This window comes from Oreochromis aureus, linkage group 2, assembly GCF_013358895.1.
Source record: "Oreochromis aureus strain Israel breed Guangdong linkage group 2, ZZ_aureus, whole genome shotgun sequence".
Taxonomy (NCBI): domain Eukaryota; kingdom Metazoa; phylum Chordata; class Actinopteri; order Cichliformes; family Cichlidae; genus Oreochromis; species Oreochromis aureus.
Window position 1 is genome coordinate 4,153,055 of NC_052943.1, and position 21,926 is coordinate 4,174,980.

General features: G+C 42.6%; 1 protein-coding gene across 2 annotated transcripts in view; it reads right to left on the reverse strand.

The window, feature by feature from the left end:
- Nucleotides 1-21,926, reverse strand: part of gpc3 (glypican 3) — a 135,083-nt gene that overhangs the window by 32,620 nt on the left and 80,537 nt on the right. For both annotated transcript variants that reach the window (XM_031751436.2, XM_039615571.1), the window contains exons 4-6: nt 9,895-10,040; nt 9,277-9,402; nt 3,708-3,819 (exon numbers count right to left, since the gene is read on the reverse strand). In XM_031751436.2, the coding sequence (XP_031607296.1) occupies nt 3,708-3,819; nt 9,277-9,402; nt 9,895-10,040 (384 nt within the window). The remainder of the gene's footprint in view (nt 1-3,707; nt 3,820-9,276; nt 9,403-9,894; nt 10,041-21,926) is intronic.

Consider the following 21,926-nt stretch of genomic DNA (forward strand, 5'->3'; position numbering starts at 1 on the left):
GGCCTCCCAAAGGAAGGATCCCACTGAGTCTGGCAACAGTTTTGAAAAGGTCTGTATGCATTCATGTATGTCGTTAGGTTAGCTCAACCAGGGGGTTAACACTTGTGGCTGGGAGTAAAATCTTAACTGGTAATACTGGCCCCTAATGGACGGACAATTCTATGCAGTCCATGAAAACTTGAATACATTGCAAGTAGCAGCCAGGCATTGCTAATCATTGATCATTAACTGATCATCTGCAAGTGTGAGCAGTTTGGTTTTTGCAGTTTGCTGGTCTGAAGCGTTCAGATATGTGGACGGCCCACAAAATTCACCCCAAGGTCAGACCGTGCAATGCTCAGAGATACTGCAAAAAAGCCACGAGCTACATCTCAGACTCTGTAGGCCTCAATCAGGATGTTAAATGTTAAAGTTCATGACAGTACAACTAGAGAAAGACTGAACAAGTATGGCCTGTTTGGAAGAGTTGCCAGGAGAAAGCGTCCTCTCTCCAAAAAGAGCATGACAGCATGGTTTATATTTGCAAAGCTCCATCTGAACAAAACACAGGACTTCTGGAACAATGTTGTTTGGACAGACGAGACCAAAGTGCAGATGTTTGACCGTAACGCACAGCGCCATGTTTGGAGAAAAGCGAACAGAGCACATCTCTTACCAACTGTCAAGCACAGTGGTGGAGGGGTCACTGTTTGTGCTGGTTTTGCAGCCACAGTATAACCAGTATTCTAGAGTCAGCGCCCATTATTAACATCACTCTACCAGTTTATTGGTTGAGCTCCCGTACAAAGATGCCAAAAAACCACAGTGACAATAATAAACATTAGATCCATGACCATGTTAACATCAACATCAGGCAAATGGATATTGTGCAGATTAGCACTTTTATTGTGTCTCAGAGCTCCAACTAAAGCAAAAGTAATTTTATTTTTATAAAAACTAATTAGTTTCATATGTTTTGATAAGAGATGTTACAAGAAAATTACAAATTACTATCAAGATAAACTCGGGTGAGCCATCTTCCCCTAAAATTCCAATACTTTAAACTTCTCAGTGGGCTGATTTACAGCAGGACTATTGCAGCAGATTGCACAACATTGCAAGGTGTTCCTGTCATTTTGCACGCCCAAGTATAATGGTGATTGGTTTTAAAAATATTAGTTTAATCCTATTTCTGCAACAAAAGGGGGGAGGGAAAGCATGGCTGTGAGCCATGAACAGTTTTACTGCACATGAAATATGCAATCAAGTGCAGTCATTCTTTTGTCAGATGTTAATCCAGACTATTGAAGTTAAGATCTGAAGGGAAGGGGAGCCGAAGCAGAAACATGCTTGACTCTGCTGCACGGTCATCAGATATGAGACTAAAAGCTCCCTTGCGAATGGTCAATCTGCATAAATATTAACCGATTGTGTAAACAGAATCAAAACCCCATAAACGTCCACATGTTTGCCACATCATCAGTACAACATGGGAGCCAATTAGAAATGGGAATTAGGTTACTGAGAACATATGACTTGACTGAGTTCATGCTTCCAAGGGATTGTCTCAATGTCTATAACACAATGAGCTCAGTCATTTCACTAAACTGCATTTTCTTGCAAAATCTCATCAAAAGCCTATCAGGAACTCGATCCACACGGTAAACAGTCTGCACTGCAGCAGCTCTGCTTGTAATCATATGGCTACAATTGTTTATCCGTGCCGATGCAGGAAGTTTTGAAAGGCTTATTACATTAAAGGGTATGTCCTGTGTTTTTAAGCTTAAAGGATAATTCAGGTTTATTACAGCTTGGCTTTTATTTTGGTCATTTTGGCTCTCACTCCTACCTATAATAATAGTGTACAAAATTGCTCCAAAGAAGGCTGAAAGGGCAAAAAATGCACAGTCTGTCACGGTTCTGGGTCCGTTGGACCCAGTATTTTGAGTTTATTATGTTTTGGTTTACTTTTGCATCATGGATTATTCTTTATGGTTCTATGGTACTGTTTCAGTTATCTTGGTGTGATGGTGATGATGATTATTGTTATTAGAGTTCCATGTTTCTGTTTATTTATATTTAGGATTTGTGTTCTCATGTTTTGTGTGAGTTCAGGTTCCATGTGTCATTCTGTCTGTCTCTCAGTGTCAGGTCTGCGTCTTGGTGTAGTGTGCTGGTTTCCTGTTTTATTGTGAAAGTCTGCGTCTCATGTGAGTGTGTTCAGTTTTACCTCTTGTCTCGTCTCTTGATTACTCCCAGCTGTGTCCACCACCTGTGTGCAATCTCCTTGTGTTTCTCTGTGTATTTAAGTCATGTCTTTAGTCATTGTAGTGGCTGGTCCGTCTGTGTAGCCACCCTGCGTCATCTGTGAATCTACCCCGCTTCATCTGTGTGTTACCTGCTGTCTACCGTCTTCCACCTCTGCTCGCCGTCTTCCATGTTCGTGTTCCGGTTCCTCTTGCATAGTGTAGTTGTTTCCAGTATAGTTTAGTTTGTCTCTGTTTGCCATGTTTTCCCTGTGCCGTGCATTCCAATAAACCACCTTCTCACCGTTACAAAGTGCCTGCATTTGGATCCTTCCTTACCTTTTCCACACGGCTCTTCTCACTCGCCGTGACACAGTCAGGTGATCACACTGACTTTTACACTGAAATTATTACACAAAACATCCATCCTGGTCTCTGCACTGAGGGATTATTATTGACATTTTATGCTTTCTTTGCGTTTTAGCACCAAATAAAATGGTTAAACAGCTTTTCTTTCCCCAGTGAATGTCAGGAACTTTCTCTGGTGAGTCCAACGTCTTCACAGCTCACAGAAAAGATGGCCAAAACTATAAAAAAAAATAAGACCCACATTTTTAGGAATGAGCGTTTAAACTGCCTAACGTATGTAGAGCCAGGATGAATCATGTATGTGGCGTTTGAAGGCAGCAGGAGGCGTCTGACACATATGAATGAAGTAATACTGCATAAGTAAATGATAGAATTACACCGTTTCAACCCAAAGCCCTCTGAATTTTTTTTTCTTGAGGCTCTCTGGTTGTCAGCAGGGAGTGGAGAAGCGTCCGGAGCTACTTCTTAGATCTCCCAGGTTCCCTTTTAAACAGGGGAATCCACCTAGACAGGGCTACAACATCCTAAAGCTCAAACACACTCGTGTTAACACGCACACATATGTGTGTATGCATGTGGGAGGGGGCGAGGGGTAGTCAGCTGGAAGTGTTGACAGCTACAAGTGCAACCACCAAGAATCAGGAAGTGCCGGCAGATCTGTGGGCTGATACATGAGTTCGATCCTGCATCTCTGAACAAAGCCAGCCTGCTCCGACCGTGGTTTACATGCCAGCGGAAGTGGTGGGAAAAAAACAAGGGCTTCGGCCTTGATGACAGCTGGGCCTTTTGTGGATGGAGGACACGCATCCTTTCATTTTCTGGCTGCCATGCGGGAGAATTTGTGTCCAGGAAGAGCTTTTTTTTTAAACAGTTTCCAGTCAAAAGTGTTTTGCTGTGTTTAAAAAAGGGCAAAATAGTAAACAAAGCATCCTCATTTAACATCTTTGCTTGGCTTGTGCTGACCCCCACAGGAGCTGCAGAGCAGGGCCTCCAGCAGCTTGGGAATCAGCGTCCAACTGTGAGCCAAGAAGCAGAGCTAATGGGAGAGTGGACTATCCCATCTCTGCAGAGCTGGAGCTATAACCATAAAGGAAATAAAAGAGCACAGCTCACCTGGTTGATGTGTTTGAGTTTGTCTATGATCTGGCTGATGACCGGCTCCGGCGGCTTGTTGCTCCTGGACTCTGAGCTGGGGTGCAGTCGTTTTAGGCCGGGCCCAGGATATCTGAAAGGACAGGAAGAAAATGCTTAAATAAGCCTTGTGTTGATGAAACTCTGAAGAGCTTCAGTGACTTCAGGCTAAGCTACCTTTGTGGAAGACACAAACAGGGCTTTTATCACCATCTAGTGTTGATAAGAGGAATCGCAGGTCTTCTGGGTTTTAGTTTCCTGAGCTAAAAAGCTCATTTGTCAATGAGCTCTGACCAAAGAACCAACTTTTCCCTCACTGGAGAAGCTACAGCTACAAAACCAGAGGCAGGTTGATATTTTTCTAAGATCTGCTGTTTAAAGACAGCTTAATGTTATTAATATAGTTATAAAGGCTGCAATTCATCACTCATCACATGCTAACTCTGAACATCTGCCTTCAAGAGACAGGCTGTTACATTACCACCCTCTGTGACATTTTTAAGTGTTTCAAGGGCGCCGACAACATCCCCAAAGATCTTGAACTATCATGTAAAGTTTGGCTGCTGATTAATTTCATGCACATTATCTGCTCAGTTAGTAGCTTTTTAATCATCTGAAGTTAATGAGAGAACATTAGCAGAGATGTATTTTTGCCCTGCTTTAGCTGTGAGGGTATATTTAGGTAGAAGCAGCACACGGGCAGGCTCTTACACGCCTAAATGTACGACTGAGGAAGTGCTGCTCTGTTTACACTTGTGTACACTATCAAGAGGAGGAGCTGGGATGTCTGAAAGGTAGATTTCTCCACAGCTGTTGTCTTTCATGTTGAGACTTTCCTGCAGGTGTGTTTTTTTCACTTCTGACAGTCCCAAGGGTTTAACCCCTTCCTCACCGCACGCTCGGAGGGATGAGACTGGCTAATTCTGCTTGACTGAGACGAGCACGTTTAGGTGAACCTGAGTCAGACACGTCTCTCTCAGGTGCCGCAGTGGATGTCACGCTGCAGCGTAAATGTCGTCTGCTGTGTTGTTGTAAATGTTTGAAAAGATGAAGGACGAATTATTTTAGAGGAAAAAGATTAGCGAGAGTGAAAAAGGAGCCTTGAAAAAAGAATCTGTGCACACGTGTGTGTTTGTGTGTAAAGTATGAGGTCATCCTTTGTTCTCTCTCTTTTAAACAGCCCTGTGTGCACACTCCCCCAACACACACACACACACACACACACACACACACACACACACACACACACACACACACACACACACACACACACACACACACACACACACACACACACCTATGAGCTGCCGTCTCTTTTCATCCGTCTTTCGTTCTCCTCCAAGTCAGACTTTTCATTAAACTCAAATTACATTTCCCCAGTTATTTATTCTTCTTATTATCCATGATCTCATCCCTTCTTCGCTGCTAATTATCACATGAATAATGGAAAAACGTGTGATCAATTAAGCAGAGGAAAAGAGGAAATATGGTTAAGAGGAGGGAGGATTAGGACGGGGAGATTTTGAGTGACGATAAGAAGCCGAGGCAGGTTAGTGTTTCACATGATAAGTGCCTGTCAGATAATTTTACCACAATATAATTTAGCGTGTCTCACCGTTAAACCGTTTTTCACCGCCGACAGTCTCAGTTGTCGACTCTCGGCTCGTTATCCAGTCCTGCTTGTGTTATTGTTCGCTGCCAGCAGAGCTGATCACATCGGCTCATGCTTGCGATAACTTAATCTAATGTAACACTAATTACCACGCTGCCATTAGGTCCAGTCTGAGGCTGCCACCTCTCACAGCAAAATAACCCGCAGAAGTAGAAGAACACTTCCTACTACAAGCCACATTCACACACACACACACATTTATACAAACACCTTTTTCCATGCCTAAGAATCTTGTCTAAGACACACACACACACACACACACACACACACACACACACACACACACACACACAGGTGATTATTAACACTGTTCCTTTGTTTTAATGTCGCACTGAGAAAACACAAAATTCAGAGTTCATGCAAACAGCTGTGATGGACTGAGCAGCGGGTGGGTGAACTTGAGTCTCATTAAAGTGGGCGCATTATGCTCTATACTTTTATTTTTGGAGCGCTGCATGATTCTAACTTCAACATAATCCTCATTATTCTTTAATCCTTAATCCTTCCCTGTCCTTTAAGCTAAATTAAGCCAAATTTCTTCCAATTGGCTGACTCCTTGAAAATGACAAGTTTGAACAGCAGGTGGGCGGAGTTGCTTACTTTACATCTGCTCTGCTCTTCTGTACTGATGTATCATTAAAATGGTTGTAAAAACTGACACAATTATGCACTCGTTTGTTCAACCCAGCTGCCGTAGCAACGGTACAATGCGGCAGGTTTCAAAAAGCGGTGCACGACCGGCAGAAAGTGCTGCTAGCGACAGTCTGACGTTAACTTTGTCAGACGGTGCCGTTCACATGGCAGGTATAAACGTCCTTAAAGCCTTAGCTTTTGGCAGATGGGATTTATTGTACATATGCTGAAATCGTTGAAACGCTGACCATTTGTAATATGAGCATCCACCTCAGTAACAGCATATTCACATGGGAGACTCTAAGGAAGAGGATAATGGTTCCCTTTTAATGGCTCCTTGAAACGACTTATCTCGTCTCTTGGCCAGTCTGCACTGGTCCAGGTTGAACTTCCTCAGAAACTGTTGATGGATTGCCGTAAAATTTGGTTTTGCTACCCTACATGCACAGACGAAACATGACACTGACTATGAAGATCACGTTGCCTTAACTTTAAACCATGAGGTTAATGTTTGAGGGTGGGGTGAAACTGTTCTAGACCCATAGCTGACGGAGGTACTAAATCATTTGCTTTAAATCAACTGTGATTAAAAAAACATATATACAGATATCCATTATTGCCTATGATATCTTTGGGACCACAGTAATTCTTACATAGCTGTACCACATCACATCAGCTCTCATGAATTCAATCGAGTCTGTCAGAGTGTAACAAACCATTTCTGCTTTTTATTGACCCAGTTTGGCACTAATGGCATTTCTTCCTTGTAAAGAAAAGTTGGGGACTCTGATTACACAATTAGATGAAATCGGCTGAGGAAATTCATGTTTTGCTCAGAAAGAATGGAAATACCTTTGGTGACACTTCAGCTTTCTTCACCTCTTTAAGTAGAACCATTTTAAAAAAAATAAATTTGATACAATCTTAAAAACTGAACTTTCCCATTAGGCTTGGTTATTCTTTAAGTGTCTATATATTTATAAAGCATTGCCGCTGTCAGCATCTTAGCATAAAGAGTCGTATCTGAGTCAACTCAAGGCCTCACACGACATTTAGCATAGCATGTGCTGCAGGATCTCAGACACTATAAATAATTTAACACAATGCTAAAGGATGACAGTGGGCACGGAGCACGTGGCAGCCTCTGAGGCTGAAAACTGAGAGTTAAAGTCACAAAAACTGCAGTTCCTTTAGTGGCCACTTGAATCCGGCTCCCATCCATGTGGATTTAGGCTTACAGTTGGGCTGTGACCTAGAGCTCGACTCCACCTATCTGTGTTTATACTGCTGGTGCCTGTTGCAGCAAGTGTCTGTGCTTCACGGATGCAGCTTGCTAGCTAAGCTGGCTAGGGACAGCTAACTCAGCTAACTATCTTCATGTCCTTTCTTCTGTTTTCATCTCACTTTTTCTCCTTCACGACACCCATGAGTCTTCTCTGAGGTCTTCTTCTTTTCCTCCTGTCTGGAAGCTCCAGCTTCAACACTTTTTCTCCAGTATATCCCCCCTCTGCACATGTTCAAACCTTCCCAGCTTGATAGTCTAATTTCTACTGCTGTCCATTCTGGTCACTTCCATCTCCAAACCGTACATCACATCAGGTCTCACTACCACCTTGTAAACCTTACCTTTCAGTCCTGCTGCTATCCTTCTGGTCCACATTTGCTTATTTCTGGCTGCAAAACTCGACATGGCAGCAGCTGAAACTCTGACTTTAGGTTTGAAAGTCACAGCTCAGAAAAACGAATCTTTTATATACAGTCTACAGCACTGACTCATTTGCACTCATGCTGACCAGTCTGCATGATTCCACCTTTGTGAGCTGCGGTTCAAAGCAAAGCTCATATGAAATGTGAATTTAGAGCAAAAGCTGAAAGAGTGTTTTCTCAAACAAACAAACAAACAAATCTCCAAACAAGAACAATTAGTGAAAAACTAAATATGATAATGATTTTCCATCTTCTGACCTCCTCTCAGTCTCCATCGTCACAGTCCCCAAAATGAAACATTCACGGTCGACACCGAATCTTATCTTTGAATCACTTATCACACACGCATGAATTTACACTGTCATTAGATCCAAAAGAGGAATGTTTTGAGTTGATACGGCGTTACGTTTTTATCACAGTTATCACGGCAACACTTTGATGTGGTGAAAAGTGTTCCTCCTCTGATCTGGCTTCCAGGTGTGATGGTAAACAGAGCCCGATAAAAGGCGCCTCATTTAGCTCCAAAGATCACTCCTCAAGTATCAGAGACATTCAGCACCCGACCCCTCCAGTGCTTATCCTCCCCACCCACCCGCTCTAAATTTATCTGCATGAGACAATGCACTGAATGAATGCCACATTTGGCTCTGAAGAAGGTCCTATCTCGGGAGATAATGGAAGATGATCCAGAACAAATCTCGGAGTGAAAATGCAGCCGAGTGAATCTGCAGACATATGCCCTCGCAGGTGACATGGAGAATTGCTTGCCGCGAGACACTGTAATCTCTCCATCATTTTGTCTCCTGTTCCTGCCTCCCCTGCACCTTCCTGTCGCACTGCTTGGTCCAGCTTGTAATCATCCCCTCAGGACAGCTCTGCCCCCTTGCCAGCCTGATATCTCCTCCTCAGACTCGGTTCTTTTTTTTATATCTTTGTGCCAGAAGTACCAAACTTATTCTCCTTCATCTTTGGGAACAAGAGTTAAAACATCCCCCAGTGCTTTTATAGGAAAATTTGTGCATCTACACTGATTTAATTCCACACATGATTTAAAAGCCTAAAAATCCTATGATATCTGTAACTATCTGAGCCAAATTGAAATCGGGGCCAGCTGACGGTGCAGGCGGAAAGAGCGCTGAGAGTTGTGATGTGTGAAGCCAAAGGACAGGGGTGAAATGAAATATTGTGGAAACCGAATGCTGTTCTGCGGGGTGCACAGGAGACGCTGGATGAAGGAGGAGAGAGCGATCGAAACGGCAATTAACTAAGCGAGAAGAAGGTGACAGTGTGCCTGACATTAATAACATCCCATAGAGCCAAAGTCAAGATTTACACTCGCACTCAGTGGGTGAGACGGTGGGAGTGGGGGGGCCTTGTGGGAAGCCCTTCAGTTCACCTACACTCCTAGATGTGAAGCTGGAGGGCTGGGAATTCAAGAATGGGAGCAAAGTGTTTGTATAAGTGATAATTTAGAGAGAGCCAATAAACTGTGAAGTGCTGATTCGCAGTCTGCAAACAAAAACGAGGCCCCTGCGTTACCTGTCTGTCATCTCCTGCCCGTTCCAGCAGAGGGAGTGGTTCGCTGGAGCAGGCTCGCGGCTGCATAAGGCCTCCCCGAGACCACTGTAGAAGGAGCTGAAGCCTCTCAGGCTGGTTATGAAGTCCCTGAAACACAAAGGCAAAGAATACAAACGCCAGTTAACACCATCATCAGCGAGAGGAGCAGAAAACAGCAGAAAAAGCGAAAGGAGGCAGGAAAAGTGCGAGAGACGGAATTCAGCTTGATAGCAGCGAAAGCAACTCGATTAGATCCCCCTGGAGAAGGAGAGAATAAAAGAGGCCAAAATGAGCAGTGTCTCTATTCCTAATTGACATTAATCTGGCCATTGTGCTGCTGAGGCCAGCAGCCCCCGCTGGGCGTCATTACACTGTTCATTTAAGCCTGTTACTGCATCAGAAGTGCTAAAAAAAACACTCAAGCAGAGAGAGACCGAGCCAGCGCATCACGCGCAAGCAGGAGGGGACCTGTCGACAGCGTCAGGGGCAATATTTGTCTGTCAGGGAAAAATATTGCCCCCGTGGCACCCTGGAGAGACAGAGAGCCGCTTCATCATATGAAGAGGTCTCGGTCTGGATTGCGGCGCCCGATTTCCTCACCTGCGGAGGTCTGCCAACGTCTCGTCGGGGTCCGAGGATGACGGCTGAGCCCCACGGGCTGCGGCGGAGGCGGCAGGAGGCTGGGACGGAGGGGATCCGACGGAGCGAGAGGCCCGCTGAGGAGTGTGTCCGCACATCCCGCTCACCTGCCCGGGAGAGAGAGGAGATTAGAAAGGAAGATCTCACTTCTCCCCAGAACCTCTTCATCACCACTTATGTGGCACTGTACTCACTTCCTGCTCCTAAAAGCCTCTTCATTCAAGCAGCGGTGACACTGCAGACACTAAGAACCTGTCAATACCAAACTGCTGGCCTTACTCAGCTGAGCGCCTCTGCAAATTGTCATCTGTTTGGGATTGTTTATTTTTGGGAGGGATGAAAGCACCGGGATTTGCATAACAAACAAGTCATTGTATCCTCTGCCAGCCTTGTTCGAATTTGTAATCATAACACTCCAAAAAAAAACCCCAAAAAACCTCCAGCCTCTCGTTTTGCTGCTTCTTTCCCGTATAAATGCCATTGTGTTTCACACGAGAGACAACATAACAATAATAAATAAGGAGTCCTTCTCTGTCTCTCAGAGATAATGGACCTGGCACATTCTTTTCAGGTGCAATAAAAATGCAAATGGCTGTTAATGTTTAGCTTGTGGTTTAATGATTTGCCGGTGGTTTAATTTCCCTGGGGAATACTGGCCGGGCTTAATTCTGCCATGTAATGTTAACAGCTAATTGTGCCCAGCTCCCCTTTAAGTGAAAAGGCTGGCATCACTGGCGCTGAATACTGATGGGATCCGATAGAGCGGCGACGGACATCTTCATCTGGAGCTAACCGAGGCCACATAACACACACATACACCTACACACACACACACACACACACACACACACACCCACACACACACAGAAATGCATGCACGCACACAGATTTTTTCAGCATAAACAAAAATGAATCATTTCATGCAATTATTCATTTGAGCATAATGCACCTAATCCCATTAACATGATAAACACACACTCCTACATAATATACTCTTTGCAAGCACTCGCATATCTTACAACAGCGCACACGCTCATTTATCGCCCGCGTGCTGACACACTGAAATGCTGATCGGCTGCAACACGGAACCATCAGGGTTAATCAATACAGCCTCGTCATCCAAGGATGGTGTTAGAGACTCACACACACACACACACACACACACACACACACACACACACACACACACACACACACACACACACACACACACACACACACACACACACACACACACTGACAGTCACAGATGGCTGAGTTCTCCTGCATTAGGCATTTACCAACACACAGCTTCCCTGACTAGCCATCTTCCCTACCGTGTGCTTTGGGGATATAACACACACACACACACACACACACACACACACACACACACACACACACACACACACACACACACACACACACCTATTTGAGCTCATTCTTTCCTCCACCCCACGCTCTCCTTCCACATCTTCCTCTCGTGCGATACTTTCGTTCTCGTGCGCCTGGAGCAATTGCCGGTGCTTCCACAGGCCATGATTAATGTGATCGGAGCTGCGTTTCTCCTTTTTGTTGGAGCATTCTCGGGAAGCCGTAGGGAAGTTGTGGCACAAGGGAGAGGACTGATTCAGCACGCACGCCGACACAGCCCCACCCCATCCCCGCCGATTGTTTTCCGGATTCTTCAAGGAAGGGGCTCATTAGTGGGGTATTAATATTACCCAGGGCTCGACTAACACAACCAACAGGAGAGTCTGCAGATAAAGCCTGCCTCAGCGGGAGAGCTCAGAAATATCTGCACACTTTTATCTGCACCGGGCAGCCTGTGCCTTTCTCTCTGAGGGAGAGAGGGGTGCTGGCGGCCAGTAGTACGAGTCACACAAACCTCGCAGCCCACACTTGGATGCACTGGCACACCTGCATCTCGGGATCCATGTGGCGCTCAGCACGTGCAAACATGGTGTAGAGATGCACCGCAAACAAATCAATGGAATTGCACACAGCGCTGGGACCAATGTGAGATCGGGCTTTTGCTTTCATTATGATCGCGAGGAGTTTCTAATAAGCAAACGGCTTCAGGAGCAAAGACGATACTATCGGTGTTATAGGATGGCACGATGCCACGCACAGCTGTAACAACATACTGGAGAAAATTTAGTGAGTAATGCTCGTGCTCCAGAGAAGTCAAGGCTCAGGGGACAGACTGAGTCAGCACTCAGCCCCCCTCCTCCTCCTCCTCCTGTCACCAGCATAGAAACTAACTTCTGCTGAAATACACACTGTACACTGAAAAAAATAACAATCTGGACTGGCTGTAAATTCATGCTTTTATGTCATCTTTGCATTATTGTAATGGTCTATTTTTAAGAGGTATCAATCAGAAATCAATGAATAGACTTCAAACTGTTCAGGATGCAGCGTCAAGGTTGGTTTTAACGAGTCTACGATGGCTGCTCGTTTGTTTCAGAATTGATTTTAAGATTTTACTGACTCCTTTTAAAGCCCTTCATGGCCTGGCTCCAGAGTGCAGACTAGAGCTGCCGTTCTTGTACCGACCTGTGTGCAGCCTGAGATCCCGCTAACTGTTCCAGCCTCACGTTTAAAGATAAATGACGATCGAGCGTTTTCTGTTTGGGCTCCTCGATTGTTGAACGACCTGCCAGACTCACTCTGGCCTGCTTGGTCAGTGGCTTCTTTAAATCACTATTAGAAACCCATTTATAATGCAGGGCCTTCTCATAAATTTGATGATAGATTTTATGTCCTTAACATGCTCAGCTTACCTTCTTTTTGTTTGTTCAACTTGTACATTTTATTCATTATTAGGGAGTCACATTGATTTTTTTATGTTACACTTGCATGGGCTCTTTTAATTGATATGCAAATTTTCACTTTTAATAATTCACTCCTATTTTTGTATAAAGTTTATAATAGTGTAGTTGTCACCTTCCTGGGTCTGTTGACCCAGCGTTTTAAGTTTTAGTTTTTTTGGATGTTGATGTTTATGTTTAAGTTCTTTAGGTTACCTAAGTTCATTTGTTTATTAGATTTCCCCTCGTGTTTTCTACCCCTGTATTTAAGTTTCCCTCACCCTTTATGTCACAGGAGTCGAACTCCAGGCCTCGAGGGTCGGTGTCCTGCAGGTTTTAGATGTGTCCTTGATCCAACACAACTGATTTAAATGGCTAAATGACCTCCCCAACATGTCTTAAAGCTCTCCAGAGGCCTGCTAATGAACTAATCATTTGATTTTTGTATCCACGTCAAGTTTCATGTTTGTTTTTTTATGTTTATCTTTAGTTTCCCCAGTTTAGGTTATTGTTTAGCTTCACCGCTGCCTTTTGTTTTGTAATCTTTTATCAACCTTAATACACGGTTCACTTTCTGTTAATATTCAAGTTGTCTTCCACGTTCCTTTGTGTCTGCATTTTGGGTCCTCTTCGTCACTCCATACTGTCACAATAGTGGTTTACACTTTTATCTAACCTAAGTGAAAGATTCCTGGTTTGATGCCAGGAGGAAACACGAATTCCTTTGGAATTGTATCTGGAAAGGAGCTGAAAGGAGCAGTTTTTTGTTTTTAATTTAAGGAAGTAAACTTTTTTAGATTAAGACTGTCAGAGACAAATAACATTAACCTCCTTTTAACCCTAGGAAGCCCTCACTGTGAGGCAACAGTGCTAAACATGCTTTGCTGTAAATTTATGTCTTTACATGAAAATCTCTTTTTGTTCAACACAGAGGAAATCGTGCGTGCTCAGTGAACACATCATCATCGTCATCATCTGAGTTATCATAACAAATGTTTCCAGATTAACAAGAAAACTATTTCGTCTGTATTTTTATCTTATTTCATCATTTTTTATTACTATTTTTAGCTGAATAAAATGTTTTTTCACATGAAGTTTTAGTTTTTAGTTTAGTTTTCGTATAATGAACTCAGTAATGTCACTTAATCCAAAAATAGCACGTTTTAATGATCTCTGTTTGGACATTGTGTTATTCCATGATGAGTTATTCAATCCATGTTCCAACAAATATATATTAACTTAACTTGCTCAAGCAGTCACACTACAGTATGAGTGCAGTGATTTTCTGGGTCATTAACCAGCCGTGACTGATGTGTGCTCAGAAGGATGCGATCGTGTGGTGCTAGTCCACAACAACAAGCTTTAAAAAGTGCGGTATAATGTAAGGCAAACCCCCATATGATGAAGCAAAATTTGAAATAGTTATATTATTAGTTACTGTCAAAAGAATTAGCATTATGCTAATGTGTCACTCCAACAGTGGGTCACACTAAAAGTAAGAGCATTTGAGAAAATAAGAAGGTTTCAATAAAAACAAACACTTGAGACTGTTAAAGTAGATTACACATAAAGAAGTAGCTTATACAAAGGCTAGTCTGGTGGGTTAAGCTATAATCTGATGAAGAAATGAACCCATTCTGATGTAGATCAAGCAGGACTTTTTCATCAGCGTCTTTTAGCTGGGGCCCTTTTAAATTCACCGAGGGAAGTGAAAATATGGATATTGTGCCGTCTGGATTGGAAATGAGGTATTGTCATCGAGCCTTTCAGAGTGAAAGATATTGCCGGACTTGGATTTGATTCAAAAGTTTAGCTTGCGTCAGTCTTTGCTGGCTGACTCACAAACACAGCCAAAGATCTCAAGTCCCTGTGATTCAAAGTGTGATTAACCGTAGCTGTGGTTACTATTAGAGCGCATTTCAAATCCTTTACTCTTAGCAAACTATTTCAACCTGTGGAGTTCAGGTGTTACAATATTGAATTGTGGCTCCTGAGCCATGAGTGCAGCTCACTAAACATGTACGTTAGTGTTCCTTTCACTGGCCCCGACCTTGGTTTATGCACAGACAGCAGACTTCACATAAGATAACTTATTTTTCATGGCACCTTAGAAACCAATTGACGTATCTTGTATAACTGCGAGGTCTCTCTTAATAAATTCATGGCTACATAGGTTGTAGGATTAGGTGTCTTTTAGTTTGTGATTATTACCCACATGTTCCCAGACCATATCACAACCATAACGTGCACCAAATTCAACTTCTGAGAGCTTATTAGGTGCCTCTTTCTTTTTTTCTGAGAATGAAAGCAGCCCGTCAGCTCAGAGTGAATAACTGGCTCTTATCTGCATATATCTGGTCAGAGACTTGGATTTTATGAAAGTAGAGCTTTACAGTGGAGCAATTGCTCACACGGTAACGCTGATGTTTATCAGGCTCTGTGTTTGAAATGAGTGTGACAGAAGCAACCTAATGGCTTTGGGGGGAAATGTATTGTTATGCTTGCATTTTATTTAGAGAAAAACATGTACTGAGGCTTTTTATCAGATGTGTCAGGAACGAAGCTTTTCCTCTTTACACTGCAGTCACACCTGAGATCGTGCTTTAACTGATCTGGTTTCTTTCCAGCGAAGAAAAAAAACGTGTATTTTTGTCAAACATGTTAAAGTTACAATTACAACAGATGTGAGCAAGGATTTTATCAAATCCTTCAAATCCATCATTTTAAAATTAATTTTGTTTTATTGTCACTAATACATGGTTGAAGAACATTTCTCCTGTCTTACCTTTACTTTTTAGGTTTTTTGCTTATCAGTCATTATACTCACTGCTTCACTGAGTGAATGGGTTAAATGCAGAGACGAATGTCCCCACGGGGATCAGTAAAGTATACATTATTATAAATGCCGTTCCTACGGTGGCCCTGAGAGGCCAAATGGACTGCAACTTAAGAAAACACCACCAATAAGAAAAACGCAAAACACAACAGAAAGAGGAAAAACAAAAACAGAAATAGGGAAAAACAGATTTCCAAAAGCACAAGGGAAGTGTTTCTGGGGAGACAATAACCCGACGGACCAGTTGCAGGAACCAAAATATGCTAAGCATTGCGCTGGGAGACACTTAAAAGAAGTGGAGGAACTATCATCAGATTAAAACACACTTACCTAGCATGTTTTGGTTCCTGCAACTGGTCCATCAGGTTATTGTCTCCCCGGAAAGACTTCCCCTGTGCTTTTGGAAATCTGTTTTTTCCTATTTCCGTTGTGTTTTGTGTTCTTTTGCAGCGTTTTTCTTATTCCTGGTGTTTTCTTAAGTCCTTTTGGCCTCTCAGGGCCACCGTACGATACTGACATATCAGCAGATGTCTAATATTAGACTGACATGTTGGTCGAGCTCTACTTAATTTCTTGCATTTTGATGAACTTTTTATACATCATACATTTTGACATTATTTTATAGCGGAAATGTATAAAAAAATCATCACTTTTTCTATTATTATAAATTTTTCTCTATTATTGTCAGATTTTCTCATTTCTGTCTAATATCAAGTCACTTTTGTGACCTCAGGAGGAGGTCCTAGCCTGTTTGGCGCCCTGGGCGATTGATTGTGATTGTTTCAGGATACATGACCTGCCATTATCCAATGACCAGTGTTGGGACTAACGCGTTATTAAGTAACGCGTTACAGTAACTACGTTATTATTGTGGTAACGAGCACGGTAACTAGTTATTATGCCAAAACCAGGAACGCGTTACTCGTTACTGGGATTTAGATAGGCTCGTTACTCGTTACTGTGGTGGTGGATATCGCGGAGCTTCCACAGATTCAATAACATTAGCAAGTGGGGAAGCCAGCAGGTGGATGAAGGAAAAGGGAGGCAAGAGGAGAGACCCGAGCGGCCGCCGGTCCGCGTGTCAGGTGAACTGAACTTCAGGTAAGAAGTTATGACCTGCAGTCTATCGGAGTCAGATATAAACCAAGTTTAGGTGGAGTTTATTTTCGGTATGCTGACATTTTCGTACTGCGTGCTAGCTAGCATGACGGAGTTTCTATACAGCTGTGTGGGTGCTATGTTACTGATGTTGAACTTTATTTTGTTCATACGGTTAATTATTAGAGTTGCCAACCGTCCCCTAAAAAACAGAATCGTCTGGTATTCGGAGAAAATATTACGCGTTTCGTACTGAGGTTAAAAGGAACACAGTTTGTCCCGGACTTCAGCTACAATGAAAAAGACACAAAGCTGAAGCTGCACAGCTGCCTCTTCTTCTCTCATTCTCTCCCGTTTCTACTTCAATCACGAAACTGATCAATGATCAGCTGATCGGCTTTTCTCTCTTGTTTGTTTATCGCCCACTTTGTGCCAGAAAGAGGAAACCAGCGGATGTCGCGTTAAACAACAGCAGCACGTTTAAGCTTGATCAGCTGTTGTTAGAATTTATTTAATATTAATTGCTAGTATCAGCTGATGTTTGCTGGAGCCACAGCTGTAAAGCTGCTGGTCATGATATCGGTTTGTATATCTGGTGAGAGGGAAACATGAAGATGAAACCAGGAGATGTCCTTACTGAATCATCAGAGCTGAACAGGTGATGTAGAAACAGGTTTACCTTTTAGGTGACATGAATGAGTTGAAGGGAAGTTATGAACTGTTTCTGAGAGACAAATAACACCAGGATCCTTTTCTATGTAGCTGACAGCTGGTAACTGTGCAGGGGCGGATCTAGCAAAGTGTTGTCAGGGGGCCAGGTAGGGCATTAACAGGGAAAGGGGGGCACAAAGAAATACTTTTCATTCTTATTCTCATTTAAAATGTCTGGCTTTTAAAAAAATAATTATCTGAGTCTTACAACAAACGATTGATAGATTGATACATATATACCATCAGAACAGTGTACATCACTGTCACAACAGTGTTTATTTTCATTCAAAGGCTTTATGATTTTTCCTATAATGGTGGGCCGGTCTCTAGTCAAAATGCCCGGGACGATTTTTTTGTCCCAGTCCAGCCCTGTATGCAGCTCATCTGCAGTCTGGTGTTACCTACATCTTCCTATTCAGAAGGCAGAATTTCCAAGTTCTGAGTACAATCAAAAGCACCACGACCGCAGTTTTTGTGTTGGATGTAAAAAGCAGGCTAGAATCATGGCGGCGGTCAACGACGGTCCAGGCGTGGGATTTCTCTCGTGGAAATATGCACATTATTTTTTTCTTTCTGTTGGTAGGTGGCACAGTGCACTTGTGGCAAGTAAGCAAGCTAGAAGACTGGCAATCTTGCTGAGTATCCAGTTACGGAAGCAACACATTAACAAGAGAATTCTGAGTAAAACCAAAGTTACTTTCCCTAGTAAGTAGTTACTCTGAAAGTAACGAGTAACTTGAAGTAACTGAGTTACTTTTTTAGAGAAGTAACTAGTAATGTAACTAAGTTACTAATTTAAAGTAACTTACCCAACACTGCCAATGACACATCTGCTTACCTGTATGGGCTTGGATTTACAACATTATGAATAAAATCTGCTCTATTTGGAAGCAGCCAGCCCCCTTTCCTTTCGACGAGTTGTGTGTGAGACTTTAAATCATCAAACTGTAAATTATAAATTTTAAATTGTTATTGATCCCTTTACCCCGAGTCCTAAAGTGTAGATTTATTTTCTTACTCTTCTTATATTTATTGTTTGTTTACTTGCACTGCTGTAACTGGAGCCTCGTCGTCTCGTCTCTCTATATACTGGACTGTATGTAGCAGAGATGACAATAAAGTTTACTTTGACTTCAGCAGCGAACAGGCGCACCGAGGGCTCTCCTGCTCACTTTTCGCGTATAGAATTTCGAAAAAAACATCGGTGCAATTTATAAGTCTGTATCATAATGTCTGGTGTTTTCGTGTTTGTTGGTTTGTTTTTATTTTGTTTTATTTTGCGAGTTGGTTAGTAAATGCTGCTTCAGCCCGTCAGTGAATCCCCCGCCGCCCCGCCCTCTCCTCCCTGTGCCGCAAGCAGCAGGCGCACCTCGCAAACGGAGGGCGCCCTTACTCCCAGCAAATGGGCGATAGAAACCCGATCGGTGCCTATGACATTCCCAATATGCGCTGGCATTTTTTTTTTTGATGATGCCCGTGATGCCGCCCCCCACCACGATGCCGCCCCGGGCAACCGCCTGTGTCACCCGTATCAAAAACCGCTACTGCTCACATGTGTTTCTGGAAAATTTTGTGATCACAGTCAAAACTTTGAGAATTTTCAAAAACATGTCACAGGTCCGTGTTTCTCTGTTGTAGTGATCAATGTTAGGAATTACATAAGGCTCAGCTGTATGCCTGAGGCTGACTTATTAGCTTGATTAGCTAGCACAGCAAAACCTTAACCACTTAAAACATGATCCATTTTGAGATTTCTGAGAAGAGAAACCATTCTACTATCGAACCTCTTCCTCTTTTTTCCTCCTTAATGGTTATCAGCCATTATACCACCGGAGATGCTCTAAAGCTAACTGAGCTCATAAATCTCCTGCACGCCCTCTGACATCTACACTCGTGCTATCTTAGCATCACCCCTGCTCCTGACTGCTGTTTCTCGCTCCCACTGTAATGTGTGCTGTATCAATATCTACAGATATCTTTCAAAGGTGAAGCATCATTTTAAAAGTTCCAGCCTGCTGACCTATTGGTGAAATTGCCCACATATACTGTCTGTGTTGCATTTTTTTTAAAACATTTTTTCAAATTAGCTGAGCTACTCCACAGTCTACCCTCTGGCAGTTCCAAAGGTACCCCTTGGGGTACATGTACCCCCTGGTTGGGACTTGCTGAGCCAGAGGTAAAGTGTGGGAAATGTGAGCACTAATGTAAAGCGCACACAGACCAGTGAACACAGAAATCCCGTAGCGAAACTATCAGTGCTAAAAACACACAAGTGACTAAACGCTGAGCTGAAAGGAGGATGTTAATGTCTAAAACAGATAATGTACAGCTGACAGTTTAATTTAAAATGAAACTCGTTGTTTGTGAATCACACATATGGAGACACTCTTTGGAAAAATGGATTTCACACTCCTCACTCACTGTGCTACTATTCCTGAAGCATTCACAGACTGTGAAAAGCTATTAAAGCATGATGTATTTTTGATTTTATCAACACTGTCCCAATGCAGATCAAGGGGTGTGTGTGTGTGTGTGGGGGGGTGTAAATCCTGATGTTTTATTCAAGTAAGATGGAAAACAAGTCCAAGAAATGTGATAGATGCCCCCTGCAACGAGGAGCTAATTGCCTGCATGGGGAAAGCATTTGATAAATGGCTCTTTAGTGAGAAGGATGTTGTTCAAACTGAAATTTGTATCCATATTATAAATAATTATACGCCTTACAAGTGATGACCAGAAAGGGAATTAGACTTAAAAGCCGAGTTGGTTTTGATTAATTTTTAAATTACAGCATTAGTCATTTGTTATTAAAGCTCAGCTAAACAAACAAAAGCCTGCACAGGTCTCGCCGCTGTTTCTGTCATTTCTTATTCATCTTTATCTTCTTCCTCCTTTTTCTTTTTCTGAAATCCAGCCTCTCTAGGCATCACCCAGAATCATATAATAAAGTGTTTTGAAAATACAGAGTACTAACTATGGACAGTCTCTTGATTCTTTTCATGTATGCACATCAAGCACCCCGGCGTCACCATTCGGTTGGAGTTAAACTATTGAACCATGTGCCGAGTTTTCAAAAACGAGGTACTGTTGGACTCCTTGGATCAAGCAGAGTTCAAAGCATTTCCATCACATTTTATCTCATGAAAAAAGAAAAAAAAAATCATAATTTTTCTTCCAAATCTTTAGAAAAACCAACACAGAGATCTTCAGAGCAAGCCTCATAAATGTCTCATTAAAGTTATCAAATAAATTTTTGAGCCACACACAGCCAATCACAATCACAGGAAAAAGTGGCAAATATGAAATGAGGTCACAATCAAAGCCGTTCTGCAGTTTAGCAAAAGCAAACTTTGTATTGCTAGATCAAAAAAACAAAAAACGTCACTACTTGGAGGGTGCTGCAATAACTGGAAAGGTGTTAATTAGCTGGAAGTAATTCTTATCTGGTAAAATCGTCTCAACTTGTCCCGTCAAACTGATTGATGTGACCTGCCCTTTGAATCAAAAAGGCCACAATTTTTTAACAACTGATCTTTAAGTCTCACAAAAAACTATCAGACGGATTTTAGATTTTCAAAGCCATTTATCTGTTACAGCCAATCAATGACAGCAGATGAGCCTCCAAACAGAATATAAGATTATATTCAGAAACAGATTTGATGTTTTAACCCTAAACGTAGTGTCTGTAGGCACTTCTACATAATCTGAGCACTGCTCAGGGCACTGCGATAAGCAAGAACACAGAACCTTTCCTATGAGAGGTTCCAGCCACGGATTCAGTCTGATCCAATCTACAAGTTTAACTTGTGTGGAAAAAACAATATTGTTTTAATGAAAGTCGGTGGAACATTTAAATGTCTGTCAAACTTGACTGGTACTCTGCACACAATTAATTTAATTCAACTAGTAGTTAAAAGAGCTCAAATTAGCTCAGACATGTTCCAACATGGCTGTCCAGCAGCACAAGAAGAATTTTAGTTCAACTGCTGAGCTTCCTTATCATGGCTTGCAGATACACACTCTCTAGCCTCTTTATTAGGTACGCCTATTTGACTACTTATTAACACAAAGATCTAATCAGCCAATCACATGAGAGCACATCGGTGGATTTAAGATGACCTGTTGAAGTTCAAACTGAGCATCAGAAGCGTTTACAGACAACTGTCTGAAAAACAAAATATCCAGTGAGCCGCAGTTTGTGGCTGAAAATGTCTTGTTGATGCCAGAGCTCAGAGGAGAATAGCTAGACTGCTTTGAGCTGATAGGCTTGTCTGCTCTTCTGCATACCCTGCTGTATGCAGAAGAGCATCTGAACAACAAACTTTGAAGCAGATGGGCTTCAGCTGCAGAGGACCACAGCAGATGCCAATCGTGTCAGCTAAGAACAGGAAACTGAGGGTATCGTTCACACACGCTCGCCAAACAACTGGGTCTGGGAAGTCTGGGAAAACCCTGCAACATCTGACTGGTATGGTCAGACATTGGCAGAAACAGCATGAAAGCATGGATCCATCCTACCTTGTGTTAATGTTCAGGTTGGTAGAGGTATAATGGTG